This window comes from Apteryx mantelli, chromosome 5 (assembly GCF_036417845.1).
Source record: "Apteryx mantelli isolate bAptMan1 chromosome 5, bAptMan1.hap1, whole genome shotgun sequence".
In the NCBI taxonomy this organism is placed as follows: domain Eukaryota; kingdom Metazoa; phylum Chordata; class Aves; order Apterygiformes; family Apterygidae; genus Apteryx; species Apteryx mantelli.
The window spans coordinates 36,787,023-36,805,444 of NC_089982.1; the positions used below are offsets into that span (position 1 = coordinate 36,787,023).

The 18,422-nt window shown below is 39.8% G+C and overlaps 1 protein-coding gene across 1 annotated transcript in view; it reads right to left on the reverse strand.

The window, feature by feature from the left end:
• Positions 1 to 4,662: 4,662 nt before the first annotated feature.
• Positions 4,663 to 18,422, reverse strand: part of LRBA (LPS responsive beige-like anchor protein) — a 376,211-nt gene continuing 362,451 nt past the window's right edge. Inside the window, exons 50-53 of the mRNA XM_013951635.2 lie at positions 17,900 to 18,001; positions 16,412 to 16,608; positions 6,476 to 6,627; positions 4,663 to 6,193 (exon numbers count right to left, since the gene is read on the reverse strand). Coding sequence (XP_013807089.2) covers positions 6,103 to 6,193; positions 6,476 to 6,627; positions 16,412 to 16,608; positions 17,900 to 18,001 — 542 coding nt within the window. The 3' untranslated portion in view covers positions 4,663 to 6,102. The remainder of the gene's footprint in view (positions 6,194 to 6,475; positions 6,628 to 16,411; positions 16,609 to 17,899; positions 18,002 to 18,422) is intronic.

The following is an 18,422-nucleotide window of genomic DNA, read 5'->3' on the forward strand; positions in this document are numbered from 1 at the left end:
TATGGGAGTGATTTTCAAACGCTGGTTAACATGCATACAAATAGGGCTCTGTTGGGCTTTTTGTTTTGTTTTAAAGCAGAACAATTCAGCTAGAAGGAACCCTTGTCATCAGGAGCTGAACTAACAAAGAGTGAAACCTAGTGCAGACAGCAGAGAAGGTAACAGTGCCCTCTATGAAGCTCTGCAGGCACTAACTCAGTCGGGACTTACAAACCAAACCAAACTTGTTTCTACAATTTTTTTTTTTTTTTTTTGGGGGGGGGAATGCAGGGGGTTTTGGTGTCTTTTGGGGGCTTTTTTTAGCAGGGGGAGGGGCACCCTTTGTGGGACTTACTGTGTGTTTTGTTTTGTTTTGTTTTAAAAAAGAACTAAATCAGCATTGTAAAAATTACCTGGGCAATGACTGAAGAACCAAGCTGCCATGCAAACATCCACTGAGAAGGAAAGCGTTTTTCCAAACTGCTGCTTCTGTTCTTGATTTTTTTCAAAACAGCCTTTCAACCTTGGAGTGCCTGTCTCCCATTTGGAAACAGAGGCCACAGAGCGAGACTGATGCAAAACGCAGCTTTCAGAGAAGCAGAACTTCATCGGGAAGTACCTGCAACTATTCCCTTCTCCTCAGAATATTTCCCAATTAATTTAAAATACTAAAGTTCACAATTTAGTAAACAAACAATTTACTTAAAAGAGACTAGTTCTATTGCTCTACATGCTCTTTGGAAAGTTCAGATTTTGCTTTTGCAGCTACCAGGGCTTGTGTGAAGAAGGATCAACAGCGCACAGGGTACACTAGATAAAAGGCAAAAAACCAGAGCAATCTGCAAACACAGCTATACGTATACTTATTTATATTATTGCTAAACTGTCACATTAGAACCATCATCCCTCCTTGGCTTCGAATGCTCTCCAGGAGATGTTGGCATTCTCCTGAATGTGGCCTTCTCTCATACAGGCCCAAAAATCTCTTCAGCATCACAAGCCTCAAAGTTATGTTTTAGCCTATTTGTGATGTGAAGACTTAAAAAAACAAAAAACCAAAACCCAACTTTCCAACTTTGAATGCACTTGTCCTCACAAGTCTCCATCCTGCAGTAAGGCCGAACTGCCTGGCCTGACTCCACAGAGTATTCCTGTATACAGCACAGTATAAACGCACAGGTAAGACTGGGCTGTACGTCGGTATTTTGCAGTTCAGAGCTTACGAAACAGTGAACAAAGCAACAGCAGGAAGAAGAATTTAGAAGTGGAAGAAAATAGTAAATGGTCATATCTCGAACTTCATCCATTTAGTAAATGGCAAGCACCACATACCAAAAGCCTCCTTGTTTTCCTGCTCCCATGCAATACAGTATTATTTCCAAGACACAGCTAAAAGCCTTTATTATTTGACTATTGATGCAGTTCGAGGTATGGATTTGCATATAATTTCATATTTTACTAAATACACAGCTCTCTTTGCATTTCTGATACTGTGTCTCACATCATTTAACAAGAATCACAAAATACAATGGAACAGCATATAATACTGCATGGAACAGCATAGAATACAGTTGAATTTCCCATAATTTCATTTTATAAAAAGTCATGAAAGGTCTTTGCATAAAAAGTCATAGAGTGTTTTTATAAATGGTCATAAAATGTTTACATTCTCATGTCTTTATAATAACAAAACTCCACTAAAAATAAACTGTTTACAAATACAGGTTAAAATTTGTTCTTTCACATTTTGTTGCATGTTTTCTAATCCTCCCCCTGCCATAAGACTGTCTGCCTTAAAATTGCAGGGCCGTAGGTTACATGCAGTTAGATTTCAGTAAACCTAAACAAAATCAGAAACAATTTCCTACAGTTTTTCATTCAGAGCTTTTACAGAGCAGCCTTAAATTATGATGCATAAACACTGATGTGCATCATTAAATGTATCAGCTTACCAAAGACCTTAGGTTGGTTCTACAAAAATATAAACTATTTTGGATTTTGGATAACTTTGTGTCATGCAGGAAATCTGAGGGGGTGACTCATCTCCGGATTTACACCAGTGTCTTAACCCCATGTTGGAAAGGTCGCACTGGTTTCAATCAGCACCCACAGAATGGCCTGACTCTGGTTTTATTTAGCTAGCATGCAGCCAATTTCTTAGTTATCTTATATTCCTTTTGACCTACTTTAAAGTGAAAGATAAACAAAGAGAAAGCAAAACAGACATACCATATTAGACGCACACTCAACTCAAACCTTTATGATGGTAAAACTTAGCACTCTAAATGGAAAAGCTACAATCTAGGCACCATTGCTGGGTCACTCGCATTCAATCTATCTAACAACAATTACGTCTTAACTAAAGGTATATTAAAATTCATTTCACACAAAAGTCCCCATTTTGAATAACTCAATTTCCTGTCGCTACTAAGAGAAATGAAAGTTGGTTACTGTTCCAAGATACCAGCTCTGTAATGAAAAAAACTGGGGTGTTTTTTGTTGTTCAGGTATGTGGAGCAGCTGAAGAAAGTCCACCATTCCTTCCCAGTCCTCAGCCTGATCCCACACACCACAAACACTGCAGCAGAGCATAATCCCCACAGTGTTTCTAAACAGAAATTCAACCAGCCCATTTTTAGAATCACAGTGAGTACCCCCAAAATCATGCCACCTTTGGACAGTAGTTGCTAGAAGTCCCTTTCATGGTACATAACACGCACAGCAAACAACAGCCTCCTTCAGCAGAGCATATGGAGTTAACCGTTGATGTTACCCTTGTGACATATGAGCCCTTAGGACATTTACTCTGCCAAGCACTACGCAAGTGAAGCTAGAAACTTCAGCAGACACAAAGCACTCCCGAAAGGCGATGCAAGCACATCAGGGGAGCACCAGCAGCAAGCCCCGACCAGAAACAGTGTGATACGTACACTTTGCATCTGGCCAGCTGCCCGCACGCTGCCCCAGGGAGAAGCTTTTTGATCGCCCACTGCGCAGCCGGGCTGAGTGCGCAGGGAGAACCACACTGCATTCATTCGCCTCTGCTTGCTGCGGTGCAACTTCCCACCATGAACTTCCTCTGGAGAAAACAGCACTTTGCACACACTGTAACACCTCTCCAGACCCAACAGTATTTACACCAGATGCTTCTCCAGACCCAACAGTGTTTACAGCCGCAGTTTGCACAAACGTGGAACGGCTTTCAAGCCAACCATGCTAAGCATTGCACCACAACCCTGACTTTGAACGCCACCGCTGGCCGCCCTTGCTCTCAGCAGCAGCAGCACACGCAAATGTTGCTTTCCAGAGCACCTGCCACAAACCCCAGCTAACAAAACGTCAGTTTGAACTTACTAAGGCAGAAGCAAGCCCAAGCAGTCACATGAAAAAATACCATTCATAAACTCTCCCTCTGAGCTGTGAGGAAATGGGGTCCTGGAAAAGAAAGCAGCTGGTGCCCAGGCTGCAGCTGCCACAGCTGCCGCTACTCAAGCCATTCTGCTCCCAGTGCAGGTTAGGCCTTAACAGCTGGCACTCGCGACTAATCCCACCTGGGGACACCCGCCTCAGGGCTGCACTGCCCAGACTAGCAGGTGCCAGCACAGTTGGAAAACTAACCCTTTTTTGCCACTTTATCACAAGCAGCAGGAAGCAGACCGCCAGTTCAACCACAGTTGAGATGCCAAGTGGAAACGGGCCGCCGTCTCCGTGCCCAAGGGTGCTCCGGTAACCACCGGAGGGGGGAGCGTGCTACTCATCCCCCACCAGCCAGGCAGTCCAGTGTCGGGGTGTCTTCACAGATGGGCTCGTGGCAGCAGGCGAAAATTTCATTTTCCACAGGAGGGCTGCTGTGCTCCTAACGTGCAAAACCCCCAGCTGCAAGAGAGGAAATCCTCAGCTCCGTCAGAGCCCCTCTCACCACGGGGCTGCTCGCCAGCAGCCAGCCCCAGCCAGGCGCAGCTTGGACCAGCACCGGAACACACGGAGGCAGTCCTGCTCCGAGTTTGGGCAGCACCCAGTAGATCAACAGGGCCCTTTCTGAAACAGGCAAACCCATTAGCATGCTCCCTACCCTAACTACAAAAGCAAGTCCCCAGGGCATACTTTGACTCTAAAATCACAGATTATTAGTTCCATCAATAATAAAGTGTTTCCCAAGTCTGCAGCAGATCATAAAGAGAAAACTTTCAGGATTTCCATTTGGCAAAATACACCTGGTCTCAGCAGCATTTCCTTTTTTCTTTTCTTTTTTTCTCCCCCCACATAGCAATACCAAACCCACATCTGGCTTGAGAAAAAATGCAAACTGCACTTCAAGAGCATACCAATTTTCCCCCAAAAATCTTCTGATAAAAGCATATGGATGTGGTTGAACTTACGGATGTATGACATACCAGTTTCGCATAACAAACGTTATTGCTCAATATTCTGGGCACTTTATCACAGACATAACTATAGCCCTCACTTAACTGCATCATCCTTCTGCTACAAAATTTGGACGTACAAATGTAACTACTAATGCCACCATAACCACATCAGCACAGAGATGGTGTACAGAGCACAGAAAACTTGGCCACCATTGCATAAACACCAATACTTTTAAATGCATCAGAGAGAACAGCTATTTTCTCCATGCTGAACATGCATTGAAGCACAAGAACCCAGTACACTCCACTGAAGCTCTCAATTACAAATGCCATTTTATTTAATTTCTTCACTTAAACTGAATTTTCTCACTCCAAATCTTTACTTAAAGAGATAGTAGTTAAATGCTTAGAAAACCGGGAACTGCTCTAGGAGGCAGCTCGAGAAATGTATGTATCGATACAGATATGGAATGTAAATTTCAACTCAGAGAGATCACAACATACAAAGAAGATTTTTATGCAATACAGACTTACAAAACAATAACAGTTCTTTTCACAAATATTTTCACAGAATTCTGCACAGCAATCTGGTAGAAAAGTAGATTTGTGCAACACCAAAATAACTTATTGTTCCTTAGTATAAATTATTTTTCATTTGTTAAGAGAAGGATAATTTAACATGATTGGACAGGATCTGACAGGATTTGGTGATAGCAAAATATAAAAGATTTTGTTGCCATACACAGAAAAGATGTATGTATGTGCTACAGTATTGTGGGGGTGAGTCTGGGGAAAAAATGGAAAAGTAGCCTGCAAGTCTGGTGCTTCTGCTGTGGTGTAGAGGCTGTGCGCCTGCAACAGCTGCCTCTTTAGTGCTTTCACAGTCAAACAGCAGAAGTGTGCTTTGGTACTTGCATCTATTAAAAAATATGTGCCTGTATGGGTTGCTGATTCAACTTCAAACTCTTCAAACAGCCTTTCTGATTTTGAGGAACAATCCACATTTTGGTGTGCTCTGAAGGAGATATCAGGTAAAAACTAGAAGGATTCACACTTGATGTAACACAAACTCCATTGCTGATTCCTCTCTCTTAACTGCACAAAACATTCAACTAAAAAAGAACTAATTGTCTAGGTCTAGAAACATGCTTGAATAGTAACATTGATGGAAACAACTCTTTGTAATGTTTAAAATTACATTAACCATAATTTAAATATTACTATTGATTCCCAGAAACTTCAGTGCTGAAGTAGTACAATCATTTGGAAAAGTACGAGACAAAGTGTAATACAGATAGTACAGATTAAAATCCCCCAAACATCATAATTCATTTCCATAATGTTAAAATCATATATTCCTCAAGGTCATACATAAAGCTTCAGATGGAAAATCTGTTTCTTCATAATATAGCTAGAATGTGAGTTTTAACCATCTTTATTTTAGGTTTCTTTTCATATGTGGATCAAAATAGACTTCTCATTATGACTAAAAATATAGATTTTTAACTACAGAACCCAGCAGCCATTTTTCTGCTTCTTCGCCCTTCCCCCCAAAAAGTCAAGCAAGGTCTACAAAAATAGCGATTAACTTTAAAAAATAGGTTGCTTCTCCCAGCAAATTTAAGTTACATTCAGATGTAATATAGCTATGTATAAGGAACAACGCTGTGGCAAGATACCAAGGGAGGCTTGCTATCTTCAGTTGCATTCTGACAGCAGCTGCCCACACCAGTGCTAATCTTGGTCTGTCTCAAGATCAATATCTGGTTTGATATTCATGATGCCAGCGATTGAAATCATTGTAGAAAACCACTATGCTCCCAGATGCCATGCCAGTCATTATACACCTAAGAAAAGTACAACACCAGATTAGTTAGTGACCCACCGCATGTTCAGATGTACAAATTATCACACCAAAGAGTTGTATCAATGTAGCCACGAGAATCTGAGGCAACGACCAACTTCCTGTCTAAATATAATGTTAGAAAGAAAATTATTTAAGCACAGAATTCTTAATATAATCACTGGACTCTTATGATCCATGAAAAATCAAAATCAGAAGTAAAACAAAAAAAAATTTAATTGTAATAATACAGTCTATGAAATTCTTGTGAAGACTTTGCTCTAACCTTTGGTCATACGACAGGGCCATGGATCGGATTCCAGCATCACACCCTGGGTAAGCAAAAAGCTGCTTGAGGTCCCACAGCTGCCAGACCATGACGACTCCATTGTCCCCTCCTGTAAGCAGATACTGTCCGTCTTGACTCAGCTGGATCGCCTAAGGCGAAATCACATGGACATTTATATCAGATAAACATGAGTTCCTTTGGTTCGCCCTCTTTTGCTGCCATAAAATGTTTCATATTGACAGTCGCATGTCTAAGGAGACTTGATATTAATACAAGCTTTTGAAAAAAAATGTTATGTTGGTCTATATAGCAATAGAATTAATGTTGTTATGCTCAATTAGATGGCACTAGTTAAGTTTTACCTCACCTATGATCTATTCCAAAGATCTAATATGAGGTCAACTAAAGAAATTCACTCTTCTGATTAGCTAGATTTACAAGAGCCAGCAGCACTAGCATTAAAATACAGCACATCACATTCTCCTAAACATTTTTAATACCAGTGCAGCTAAGCTGTCCTCCTGTTTCTCTCTGGCATGAGGTTGAATGATGGAGGGAATTGAAATGTTATAAAAATTACCAGGGTGAATTTAGACCAGCATTATTAGATTCCTGCTCTAGTTTAATTAGATCGTGGTCCACCCCTTTTAATAGGGACTGTCTTTCTTCTCATCATCTATCCTAAAACTCCCTGTGACAAGTTCCATGATTTATACCCTGGTGTTGCTTGGGTCATGGGGACGGATAGCAGAACTACATTTGTAATCTTAGTTTCCCCATCTAGTTATATATGAACTTTATATATATATATCTGTTGCGGAAGTGGATCTGGGACTGATTTCCTACTGGTATACTAAAGCCTTTCCCCAAACCACCTGCTTCAGAGGTCAAAACTGATCTTTTGTTTGGGATACAGATCTTGGAGAAAGATCAGAAATTAAACGTTTTCACAGTGAAGACTTCTTAAAACAGAAGTCTTCAATCTATTTTGATATCTCTTATATGCTCTTGGAAAAATCATGACATATGCTGAATAGCTGGAAGGACAGCAGTCTTCCCTGCTTGGCTGATGACTATGCCACACGATACTATCAGACATTAAAAAGATGGTTAAGAAGAGAAGTATTTCTTAAAGAGGGATCTTATCGGTTTGAATAACCTGAAGGAGAGACGTGATCTTGAAATTTTATTAAAATAACCAGTGTCCTATGGGGTCAGACCATGTTCCTGTCACCAACAGCACCAGCAGCAGATGTGGTGAGCCTTGCCACTCTTACAGTCCCTTCCCCTGGTGCTCCCCAGCACCTGCAGTCACTGGGTCGAGGATATTAGAGTACATTTCTGTCCATTCTCTTTAGTATCTATTTATGGACCTGAGCCCATGAATTCATTTAATCTCTTTTTGAACCTGCTGATACCTCCTGTGGCAAAAAAAGCTGTAAGTTCATCCTGCAAAAAAGTTTCATCTGTTTTGAAGTAATGTTGTACTAGTTCCAGTGAGTCCCCCATAGGTCTCATGTTGTAGGGTTTCATGAGTAACAGTTCTGTATTCACCTTGCCCACTGCCTTCGTCAGTGTGTAAACCTTCATCGTCCCCTCAGACTTCCCCTCTCCACATTGAAGAGTCTCTGACTATTTGGTTGCTCCTCACAATGCAGCTGCTCCATCCTTTTAATTATTTTAATTACTCTGAACTTTAGCTTTTCTAACTCCACTCTGTCTTTCTTGAAATGTGGAAGCCAGGACTGCACACACCACTCAGGACATACACACACTAGAGTGTGGTACAGGGGCAAAGTGGTGCCGTTGTGCTCTCAGTGACCTTCCTGATGATGCTCAACATTATGTTTGTTTGTTTTTAGCTGCCGCTGTGCACTGAGACAGTGATTTCCACAAACTAACGGTGACTCCAAGATGTGTCTCCTACGTTGTATAACTACCAATTCCAAGTTCAGCACCATGTAGATACAGTCTAGATGATTTTTCCCTCTTCAAATTATCTTACATTTATCTAATAAATAACATGTTTTCTATTTATCTATTTTTATATAAACATAAGGTTTTAGAAGCTCTATAACTATAAGCTGAGTTCTGAATCTCACCTGACATTTTTTATCCAGTCACTTAGATTCATCAGATCTTTCTGGGGTTCCTCCACATCAGTTCAGAATTTAACTACACCAAAACACCTACAAACCAGAGATTTCATTGCATGCTCTTTTTCCTAGGTAACCAATGAAAATGTTAAATAAAATTAATTCCCAGTACCACTCCCTGGAGGACCCCAATACTGATTTTTCTCCCGCCAATACTGAGGAGTTACAAATCTTTTCAGTAATGGCCTTGGCAAATACTGTTATAGTAACTCTAAAAAGTACAAAACTTGTTTTGAAAGGAAGACCCTGCCTACTGCTGTGCATAGAAGTAGCTTAGGCAGCAGAGGACATGAGGCCCTGATTTCATAGCCTCATCCTTCAACTATTTGGGAAAACTGAAGGCACATAAAATCCCTTAGAATATTGTTTTGAAAAAGAGTCCATTTTCTAGATAACAGTAGTGAATATAACCAACACATAGTCATACTTAGGGCCATTTGAAGAGACTTAAAGTTCTGAACCTTTCGAAGTATTTAAGACATAAATACACAGGATAGTACAATATGAAAGCTGATAGCTGAGATGATCTATGAAACCAGCTTCTCTGTCTGTGGGAAATGAGTCATTTAAATTCATATTTATACTAAAATAGGTCATATATATATATCAGACATGCATTTCCCGGGGGGGGGGGGGGGGAGAGGGGAGGAGGCTTTAGTCTTCTTATTAGACCTCACTATACAGCGTATGTTTCTGTGTCATTAGCACATACATCCTGATCATGCATCTTAATTTGATGTTTCATGCCTGTGAGTCTTACCTTGGCAACTTTAACATTATAATATGAGACAAATGCTCATTTTGTTCTTTATACTCTTGTTGTTTATTTTAATGGGTCATTCTAAGTTTCTGGCTTTTCTAAATCGAGAAAGTTAAACAAATTCCACCATGTGGAATGATATCAGCATGAGCCATCAGCAGGACTGAGACCTTTAAAACTACCGTACAGACCTTTATTACTAGTTCCTCTAAGCCCAAACCCATTCCTATACTCTCTCCTTCTGGTTACAGATGCCTCTTTTCAGTTCTTTCCCTGACTCTTGCTCCCCAGCTTAACTTCTGTTTTTCCCTTCTCTGCCCTCTACTTTGCCTTACTTTCATTTTTGCATGCAATACTCTGCACAGCCATAGGCTGTCATCATCTTCAATTGAGCACATAAGAAGGTTAGAAATACTTTGCTAGTTGTTTACAGATGATTTGCTGTTCACAGAATCACAGAATCACAGAATCGCTGAGGTTGGAAGGGACCTCTGGAGATCATCTAGTCCAACCCCCCTGCTCAAGCAGGGTCACCTAGAGCACATTGCACAGGATTGCATCCAGGCGCGTTTTGAATATCTCCAGAGAAGGAGACTCCACCACCTCTCTGGGCAACCTCTTCCAGTGCTCTGTCACCCTCACAGTGAAAAAGTATTTCCTCATGTTCAGATGGAATTGTCTGTGTTTCAGTTTGTGCCCGTTGCCTCGCGTCCTGTCGCTGGGCACCACTGAAAAGAGTCTGGTCCCATCCTCTTGACACCCTCCCTTCAGATACTTGTACACGTTGATAAGATCTCCTCTCAGCCTTCTCTTCTCCAAGCTAAACAGGCCCAGCTCTCTCAGCCTTTCCTCATAAGAGAGATGCTCCAGTCCCCTAATCATCTTTGTAGCCCTTCGCTGGACTTGCTCCAGTAGTGCCACATCCCTCTTGTACTGGGGAGCCCAGAACTGGACGCAGTACTCCAGATGCGGCCTCACCAGGGCTGAGGAGAGGGGGAGAATCACCTCCCTCGACCTGCTGGCAACACTCTTCCTGATGCACCCCAGGATACCACTGGCCTTCTTGGCCACAAGGGCACATTGCTGCCTCATGCTTAACTTGGTGTCCACCAGCACTCCCAGGTCCTTCTCTGCAGAGCTGCTTTCCAGCAGGTCAACCCCCAACCTGTACTGGTGCATGGGGTTATTCCTCCCCAGGTGCAGGACCCTGCACTTGCCTTTCTTCAACTTCAGGAGGTTCCTCTCCGCCCACCTCTCCAGCCTGTCCAGGTCTCTCTGAACGGCAGCACAGCCCTCTGGTGTATCGGCCACTCCTCCCAGTTTTGTATCATCAGCAAACTTGCTGAGGGTGCACTCTGTCCCTTCATCCAGGTCATTGATGAAGAAGTTGAACAAGACTGGAGCCAGTACTGACCCCTGGGGGACACCGCTAGCTACAGGCCTCCAACTAGACTCTGCACCACTGATCACAACCCTCTGAGCTCTGCCATTCTGCCAGTTCTCAATCCACCTCACTGTCCACTCATCCAGCCCACACTTCCTGAGCTTGTCTATGAGGATGTTATGGGAGACAGTGTCGAAAGCCTTGCTGAAGTCAAAGTAGACAACATCCACTGCTCTCCCCTCATCTACCCAGCCAGTCATTCCATCATAGAAGGCTATCAGATTGGTTAGGCATGATTTCCCCTTGGTGAAGCCATGCTGACTACTCCTGATCACTCCTGTTATCTAAAGGAAAGTTAGAAACTCTGCTACCATTAAGCAGTATTATCTAGTACTTCAACTCAGCCCTGCTACTCCTGATCCTACCTCATCCGCCACTCCATCCCTCCTAACTCCAGTTCTTGTTTTCCTTCGCTGTTTTCTGCCTTGTCTTGTCTTCTCTCAGTCTTCGACAAGTTTCAACATCTCCCTCTCTACTTTTCTGTTTCCACTGCTCTTGAGACAAAACACCTTTTTCTTTCTGTCCTTGGTTCTAGCCTCCTTTCTCCTCTGCTTTCCCGTCAGGCTCGTGCCTGTCCTCCTCCAGGATCATGCCGTCGCATTGCTCGTTATGACACTTTTATGCACCTCACTGTTGAGGGTGCTCGGTTGTGGCGAAAACCTTGCAACTCCTGCGTGCCAGGGCTACAGAGGTTCAGCACAGAACACAACTAAGAAACGCTAAGCATTATCTACTGAATACAGCTAACCTAAGACTTTTCAAAGATTTGTGAATCAGCTAAATTTGGGCAGCTTTTCATCAAAATACACATCCTTCACACCAGCACTAATTCATGATAAACTTAACTTCCCAAGCCAAGGCAGGGAGTCACAAAAGCTTTCCAGGAGCGCGCTGTAAGGACGTAGGATGTTCAGAGCAATGGCTTGTACCTTTCAAACTCATACTACAAACTGATTTATCCCCTTTAACTGAAACATTGGCAAGGCAAGGCAAGGCAAGGCAATTGCCTCAAGATTGTATTCTGCAAGCAGAATACCAACTCAAAGATTTAAATTTAGGAAACAGTAGAAATAACTGAAGACTGGTCTTGCATACATAGCTCTCTGTGCTGAGGTCTGCAAATGTTGTGGCACTTAAATCTCTGCTTCTACAGTTTTTTAATATGCAGAACTTGTAACATGCCGTGCTTTTAAATTCCTCAGGAAGAAGTTGTTGTTTTTTTAATATACAGAATTTATAGAGCATGCATCACAAAAATGGGGGAAATTAAAATACAAAATGTTACATTTGTGCAACATTAAAGTATTTATACAGACTGTTGACAAGTTTAGAAACCAAAATACACAGTCTGTGTAAGATATTGCCTCATGAACAGCCATAATTAAGTCAGCCGCACTGCACATCTGTATTTTTTGTATTGCTGTACCCTACTACTACAATGCTAAATATATACTTTAAGAATTATATGATATACAACACATACATTAAGATAGATTTTCTATAGGTGACTTTTATATTATCAGTTTTGAGTGTTTACTGCAACAACTCCCAAGTTATCAGAATGAATCACATTGCTAAAATTTTATTTCATACAATAACTTTGAGTATAATTGAAATACAAAAATTACTATAAACAAAATATTGTGATAACACTGAAAAAAAATCATGATAAACCTATTTTAACTGTGTTTTGAATGAAGACAACAGATACACACAACTTTAGAAACAATAATGCAGAATATGGGTTTTTTTCAACCACATGTGACTGTGAAAAACTGAACACTAACCAAGGTTAGAGTTGAGTATTCTGGGTTGAAGCTTCTCCACAACAAGAAAATCTTCCAACCATAAACTGTTTCTATCATCCCACAAAAATATGCTAAGCACCTCCCAAATCACAACCCCAAGGAGCTTGAAAACTAATTTAGAGACACTCTAACAAGAGCCAATAAGTAAGCGGTAGAAAACAGACTAAGACAGTAAAAATTATCTAAAACTACATATGCACTGAGTAGATGATCATGAGATAAAACATACCACATACAACTACTAAAAAGATTATTCATTAGAAGCAATATCAATATAATTTTTTTTCTCTATAGAAATGGCAGTGTCCTAAGGGTATTTTCAAATTGCAATGAAGACCATGACAAATAATTATTTGCTACACTTATAAAATTCAGCTGATGAAAATCCATTAACCTTACGGTCATGGTTCACTTGAGTTTTATACTTGAGGCTTTTACTGGAGAAATGCTATATTAAAAGGCAAATTAAAGCCATTAATCTTTAACTCTTCCACTACCTGCAAAATTCAATGATTTTTGTGATCTCTTGATTAAATAAAGAATAGGTTTTGAACCTTTGCTAATACCTATGCAATTTTACCAAGCCATTGGCTTGTCAAAAAGACAAGATGTTGATATATTTATTTATTTTATTGCTTATAAATAAATATCTCACCATTTGCCTTCCTATATATATGAAAGAATGAATGAATCAAAGAAAAAGGTCACCCTGTCAAAATTTCAGTTTCATGACATGCCCTTCAAGATTTAACAAACTAAAGGATGCTTGTACTCCAACTGCTACAGAAGAAGACATGAATAAATTTTACTGTTCTGCTCTTCCCCAGTGTAGTTTATCTAGGATTCTGCTAGGTATGAAGCTGAACAACTCCTCGGCTAATCTTTCTCACAACATAAGGTTCAGACTCTCAAACAATCCCCAAAGCGCAGAAATTCAGCAAGGTTCTAAACGCTGCATCTCTGACTTGTATTTCCTTGGAAAGTCTCAAAAAGGATTTGCACAAATCCTTTAACATCTCAGATCTTTGAAAGGCAGTGCTTCGTAAAAAGGCAGAGCTGACATTGTGACAGCACCGGCTTACAGCAACAAGAGTCTTGTGGGCACTTCCACATTTCAAAGCAGACTCAGGAAAGGAAAATAAATTGGTTCCTCTGGGTGAAACAGCATACAGTCTTTGTTTAGGGTAAAATAACTTTACTTCGCAGAACAAGCAGACCATTTAGATTTAAGTTATTCATTAAGATATCTAAACATTACATGGTAGATGTACTGTGATATGACTAAACTCCACTGGGCAATACAGTATTTAAAACAAAAACAGGTGGAAGGCATTGATTAGACTTTGGATTTGCCCAGATATTCTGAGATTTTTTTAGCAGCTTTCTTGCACAAGACTACAAGAAAGAAAATGAGAATGTTTTTCCAAACTTTATTACTGTAAACTGCTAGTTTTATCAATAACATTCTGAAATACCAGTACATAACAACACATGAAAATATAAACTAGAATTTTACTTTACAGACCCAACACTTGCAACCTATTCCTTCCTTTTTTTATCCTCTGTGAACAAAACCCAGTGGAAAGTGTTTGTCAGCACAGCCTCTGGGTAGGTACTATTCTTTTTAAATGCCCCTACTTTAATCATGCAGTTTCCACTTGCCTTCTAGCATGATATAGTACAGAAGCACTGGGAAAAAAGTTGTAGATTGTTTAAGCCTAAAGCCCAACTGGGACCACTGGGAGAGAGAGAAAATAAAACAAAACAAAACAAAAACAAAAACAACCCCCTGTACATACGTTAATTCAGGCCTACAGAGAGCGGGACTTCCATTGCCTCAGGCAACATTCCCAGAGCGTGGGTACTGACTGAAACACTACAGAAATTGTTTTAGCCAGCGAGGGATTTCTAGATATTTTACAGATTTGCTGGCCTAGCTGACAACATAATCACAACCGAAAGTGACAGATTATCAACGTTATTATTGTAAAAAGAGAAGAAAGAGAAAAAACTGTGATGTGTACTTGCTTTATAGAAAGAGCTGGGATGAAGCGTAGGCTGAAAATCTCAGAAGCGTTAGTACAAGGGTAGCCAAAGGTGCAGTTTCAGAGTATTGAAGAAAGATTAAAAATTGAAGCAAGAATCTACATTAATTTGGAAAAATGGCTTGAGACAGAAATATGCACATTCCCCAGCCTCAAATCTGCATTTGCAGCTGCCACAACATTCAAAGATTTTTTGTCCTCTCATCTACTGCAGAACAGCAGTCACTATGGAAGAGAGACCTACATATAGAATTATTTCTGCATATTCCACAACAATGTACCGACATTTTGAAAACATAAGGATGTCGGATTAACAGAATATAGTACGCACCAGAGTTTTAAGCAGAATACACAGAACTACACTGGAGTCTTCAGTGGTAAAGGAGCATTTACTGTTCAGTATAAGTTATACAATGCTAGCTCCCATTATGGAAATAATGAAGCTGACATTCTTTAATATTGACACATTTTTACTTCTTTGGGGACAAAAATCCATCTTAAAAAATAATAGGTATAGAGTCAAGAGGAGAGTGGGTGCAAATTTAAAAATGCTCACAATTCTGTGAAATATGAAAGAATTCCAATAAATTTCAATAATTCTGTTAAATGTGCATGAGAAGGAGGAGGCATTTTTTCTCAAGAAACAAGTAATTCAAATAAAGGAGAAACCTTTGTGAGTTTTCAACTCAAGACATGACTGGAAATCCCAGCTGAGTTAATGGGTTCTTCCATCAGACTGTGAAAGTGAGCTTGAAGGTTTGGTAATGTAATATGGCAATCTGCTAACAGAAACAAACAAACAGTTTCCTCTGGCTGATGTTAAAAAGTACTCCTCAGACCAAGAGTACTGGCGAGACAGACTGCAACTTCAGGTAGCCAAATGCTAACCCCATAGTGGGATCTTGCTTCATGTCTTTGCTGCATTCTCTAAGTTTCTACTAAATTTGGTCCTGCTTGTTCATCCCTTTTCCTCTTTCCCTTCCCTTCCCTTCCATCTCACTCAAGGAAAAAGTGGGAATATTTTTAATTCAAGGAAATTATTCTTTTAACATTTCTGCTTCACTGTGGCATAGCTGCCAGGTTCTGTTCTGCTTCAAAGGTACCTCTTCCTAGGAACTATCAAAAGAACTGCATTTTGTATTACCAAATAATTTCCACAAAACCATAAGCTTAAAATGCCTCCTGGGTGGTTTTGAATTTGTCCCATGTCTCTTGCAGCAAAAGACATGGAACCTAGCTTACTGAGCAGCGAATACCAGACAGACTTATAAGGGTGAAAGAGCAGAACTATAGAAATATGCCTATACACTTCCTCAGCACAACACATGCTGTCTCAAGCTAAGATGAAGGAATGTAGACACAGATGCCAAAACAGGAAAACCAAGATCCAAAATAGCATGTCCAACCACTTTCTGCCTTCAGATTCTAAAGCAAAGAAGCAGCCTGAATCCTCCTGAACAACATTTAACAATATTTGTATCCTTCAGTTCAAGGAAATGCTTACACGATATTCCCTCCTATACAGAGTCATTCTAAAACTAAAAATAATCTTAAGTTCCTGCCCCCTTAATGAAATTTTTTTCAAAATATCGTTGTTGTGGTCTAGTACCATGTATTTCTATGGCCTGGCTACAGAAAGAAGCTTGACACAACCCCAAAATTGATGGCTTTTCCTAATATTGAAGCTTACAGTCCTTAGCACACATTTGCATGCACTCACCTTTATGTTGTCACCTGTTTCCATAGTGGCTTGAAGTTTCCCATTCACGCTGAATACACAGAAGAGGCCATTTTCATAATATATGACACAGTGGCCTTCTCTTGAAGCCTGAATAAGTTTTGGTCTCAGGCAATTTTCAGGACCTTCTAATGTCCTCAGTAGATCTCCATTCATAGAATGTATGAGACATGGTCCTTCTAATGAGACAGAATAAAAGTTACTAAGTCTAGTTAGTAAGTCTAATTATTGACTTAGAAGTTCATTTAAAGACATCCTATATCAAATAAGAAGTAATGGTTTCTTCTTAAGTAATTACTATTATAATACATTATATTCACTTTTACCGTATTTAAGTGGAAAGCTTATGAGCTTAAGGGTGCCAGAGAATAATGTGAACAGCTTATCCCTTAAAAGCTTTGTATTAAGGTATTTTAGAGCACCTAACAAAGTTAGTTAGAGACCTAATAAATATCTTCTTTTGTGGATTTCCTTTTAAAATTGGTAGTAGTTAATTTTGAGTGCAGAAAAATAAATGTATTTATTGTTTTGAATCCTAAAATAAAATTTTCAGAATATGAAGACACACAGATGTAAGTGTAATGAATTTACATATGCATGTACTCTGAAAGTGTTTATTCTCATACATATTCTTAATAAAGATTTTAACCCATATATGATCAACTAAATACTTGCTTCTTAATAAATTTGGACAAATAACTGATTTGCATGTAAGCCATAAGTGTTCACATGCATAAAACAGAAACACACATAGGTGGATACAGTGAGCACACCCAACTTTGAAAAGGTGCCTGAAGTAGGTACCTTGGAAACACTGAAGCAGAAAGAACCTAATTCTAAGAAATTTCCAATTTAAAAATAACTGAAGACCAGCAAAAGAGGAAAAAAATAAATAATATCTATGGAATCAATGCCATTCTTTATAAGTTGCCTGGCAAAAGCAGGTCTTTGAGGAGAACACAAATGTGGTATAGCTCTGTAGCTAAACTCAAAAAGCCTGAACAGAATTACTACCAATTTTAGTGGGGAGCATATACGTGCCCTTCATCAAACAAACAAAACAGCACATTCTCTTTCTCTTTAAACTAATTCTTGCTTTTCTTTCTGAGAAGTTATCCATAACAAAAACAAACCCAACTGAAGTAATACATTCCTGACCATCCTGGCAGTCAAGAGCTGGATCCAACTGTATGCTACATGCAATTAGGCTGCATAAACAAACAAAAGCTAAAACAGGGAAACTGATGTGGTTGCCTAATGATCTGCTCTTTCTCCTGGATGTCTGAATAACCCCCAGTTTTAACATGTTTAAAAAGAGGTTTCAAATTCACTCAAATCCTGCAGCAACTAAAACAAGCTTAAAAATACAACCAATGCAAAGCAAATAAATTCTATCACCTGAGACTAGATTCATTTTTGCATTAGCTCTATAGCTTTATGAGTGAAAATAAAAAACAACAGCTTCCTTACCTTTTGAACCACTTATTACCAAGCCAAGTTCAGCACAAACAGTAGCACAGATGATTTCATAGTCATGTCCTGTCAAAATAGCTCGAGGAGTTGCAAAATCACCTTCAATGAAAAAACAATCAAAGCAATTATTGGTTACAAGTCATTTCAAAATCCATGCTTTCCATCACTGAAGCATCTTCAGTTTCCTTGCTCTTTGAGCTTATGTTCTCTGTAAATCATTTCTATGCTACTATTTGCATACAGTCAGTCTGCACTCTGATCTGCACAGTACAGCAGCAGTATACCATAGGAATTCAGCCTGTGTATTTACTAACAGACATTCATATAAAAGCTGGGTGTGTAGTAAAAACAGGGACAACTCGGAGCATACAGATTTTGGTTTTCCCCTCCTTCCATCTTCACCTCCACTCTTTTTTTTTTTTTTTTGGTGCAAGAAGAGATCTCAGTCAGTTACTACCTTTTACTATAATAGGCATAACTAAACACAAATGTCTCTAGGACAAGTACTGAGAGGAAACAC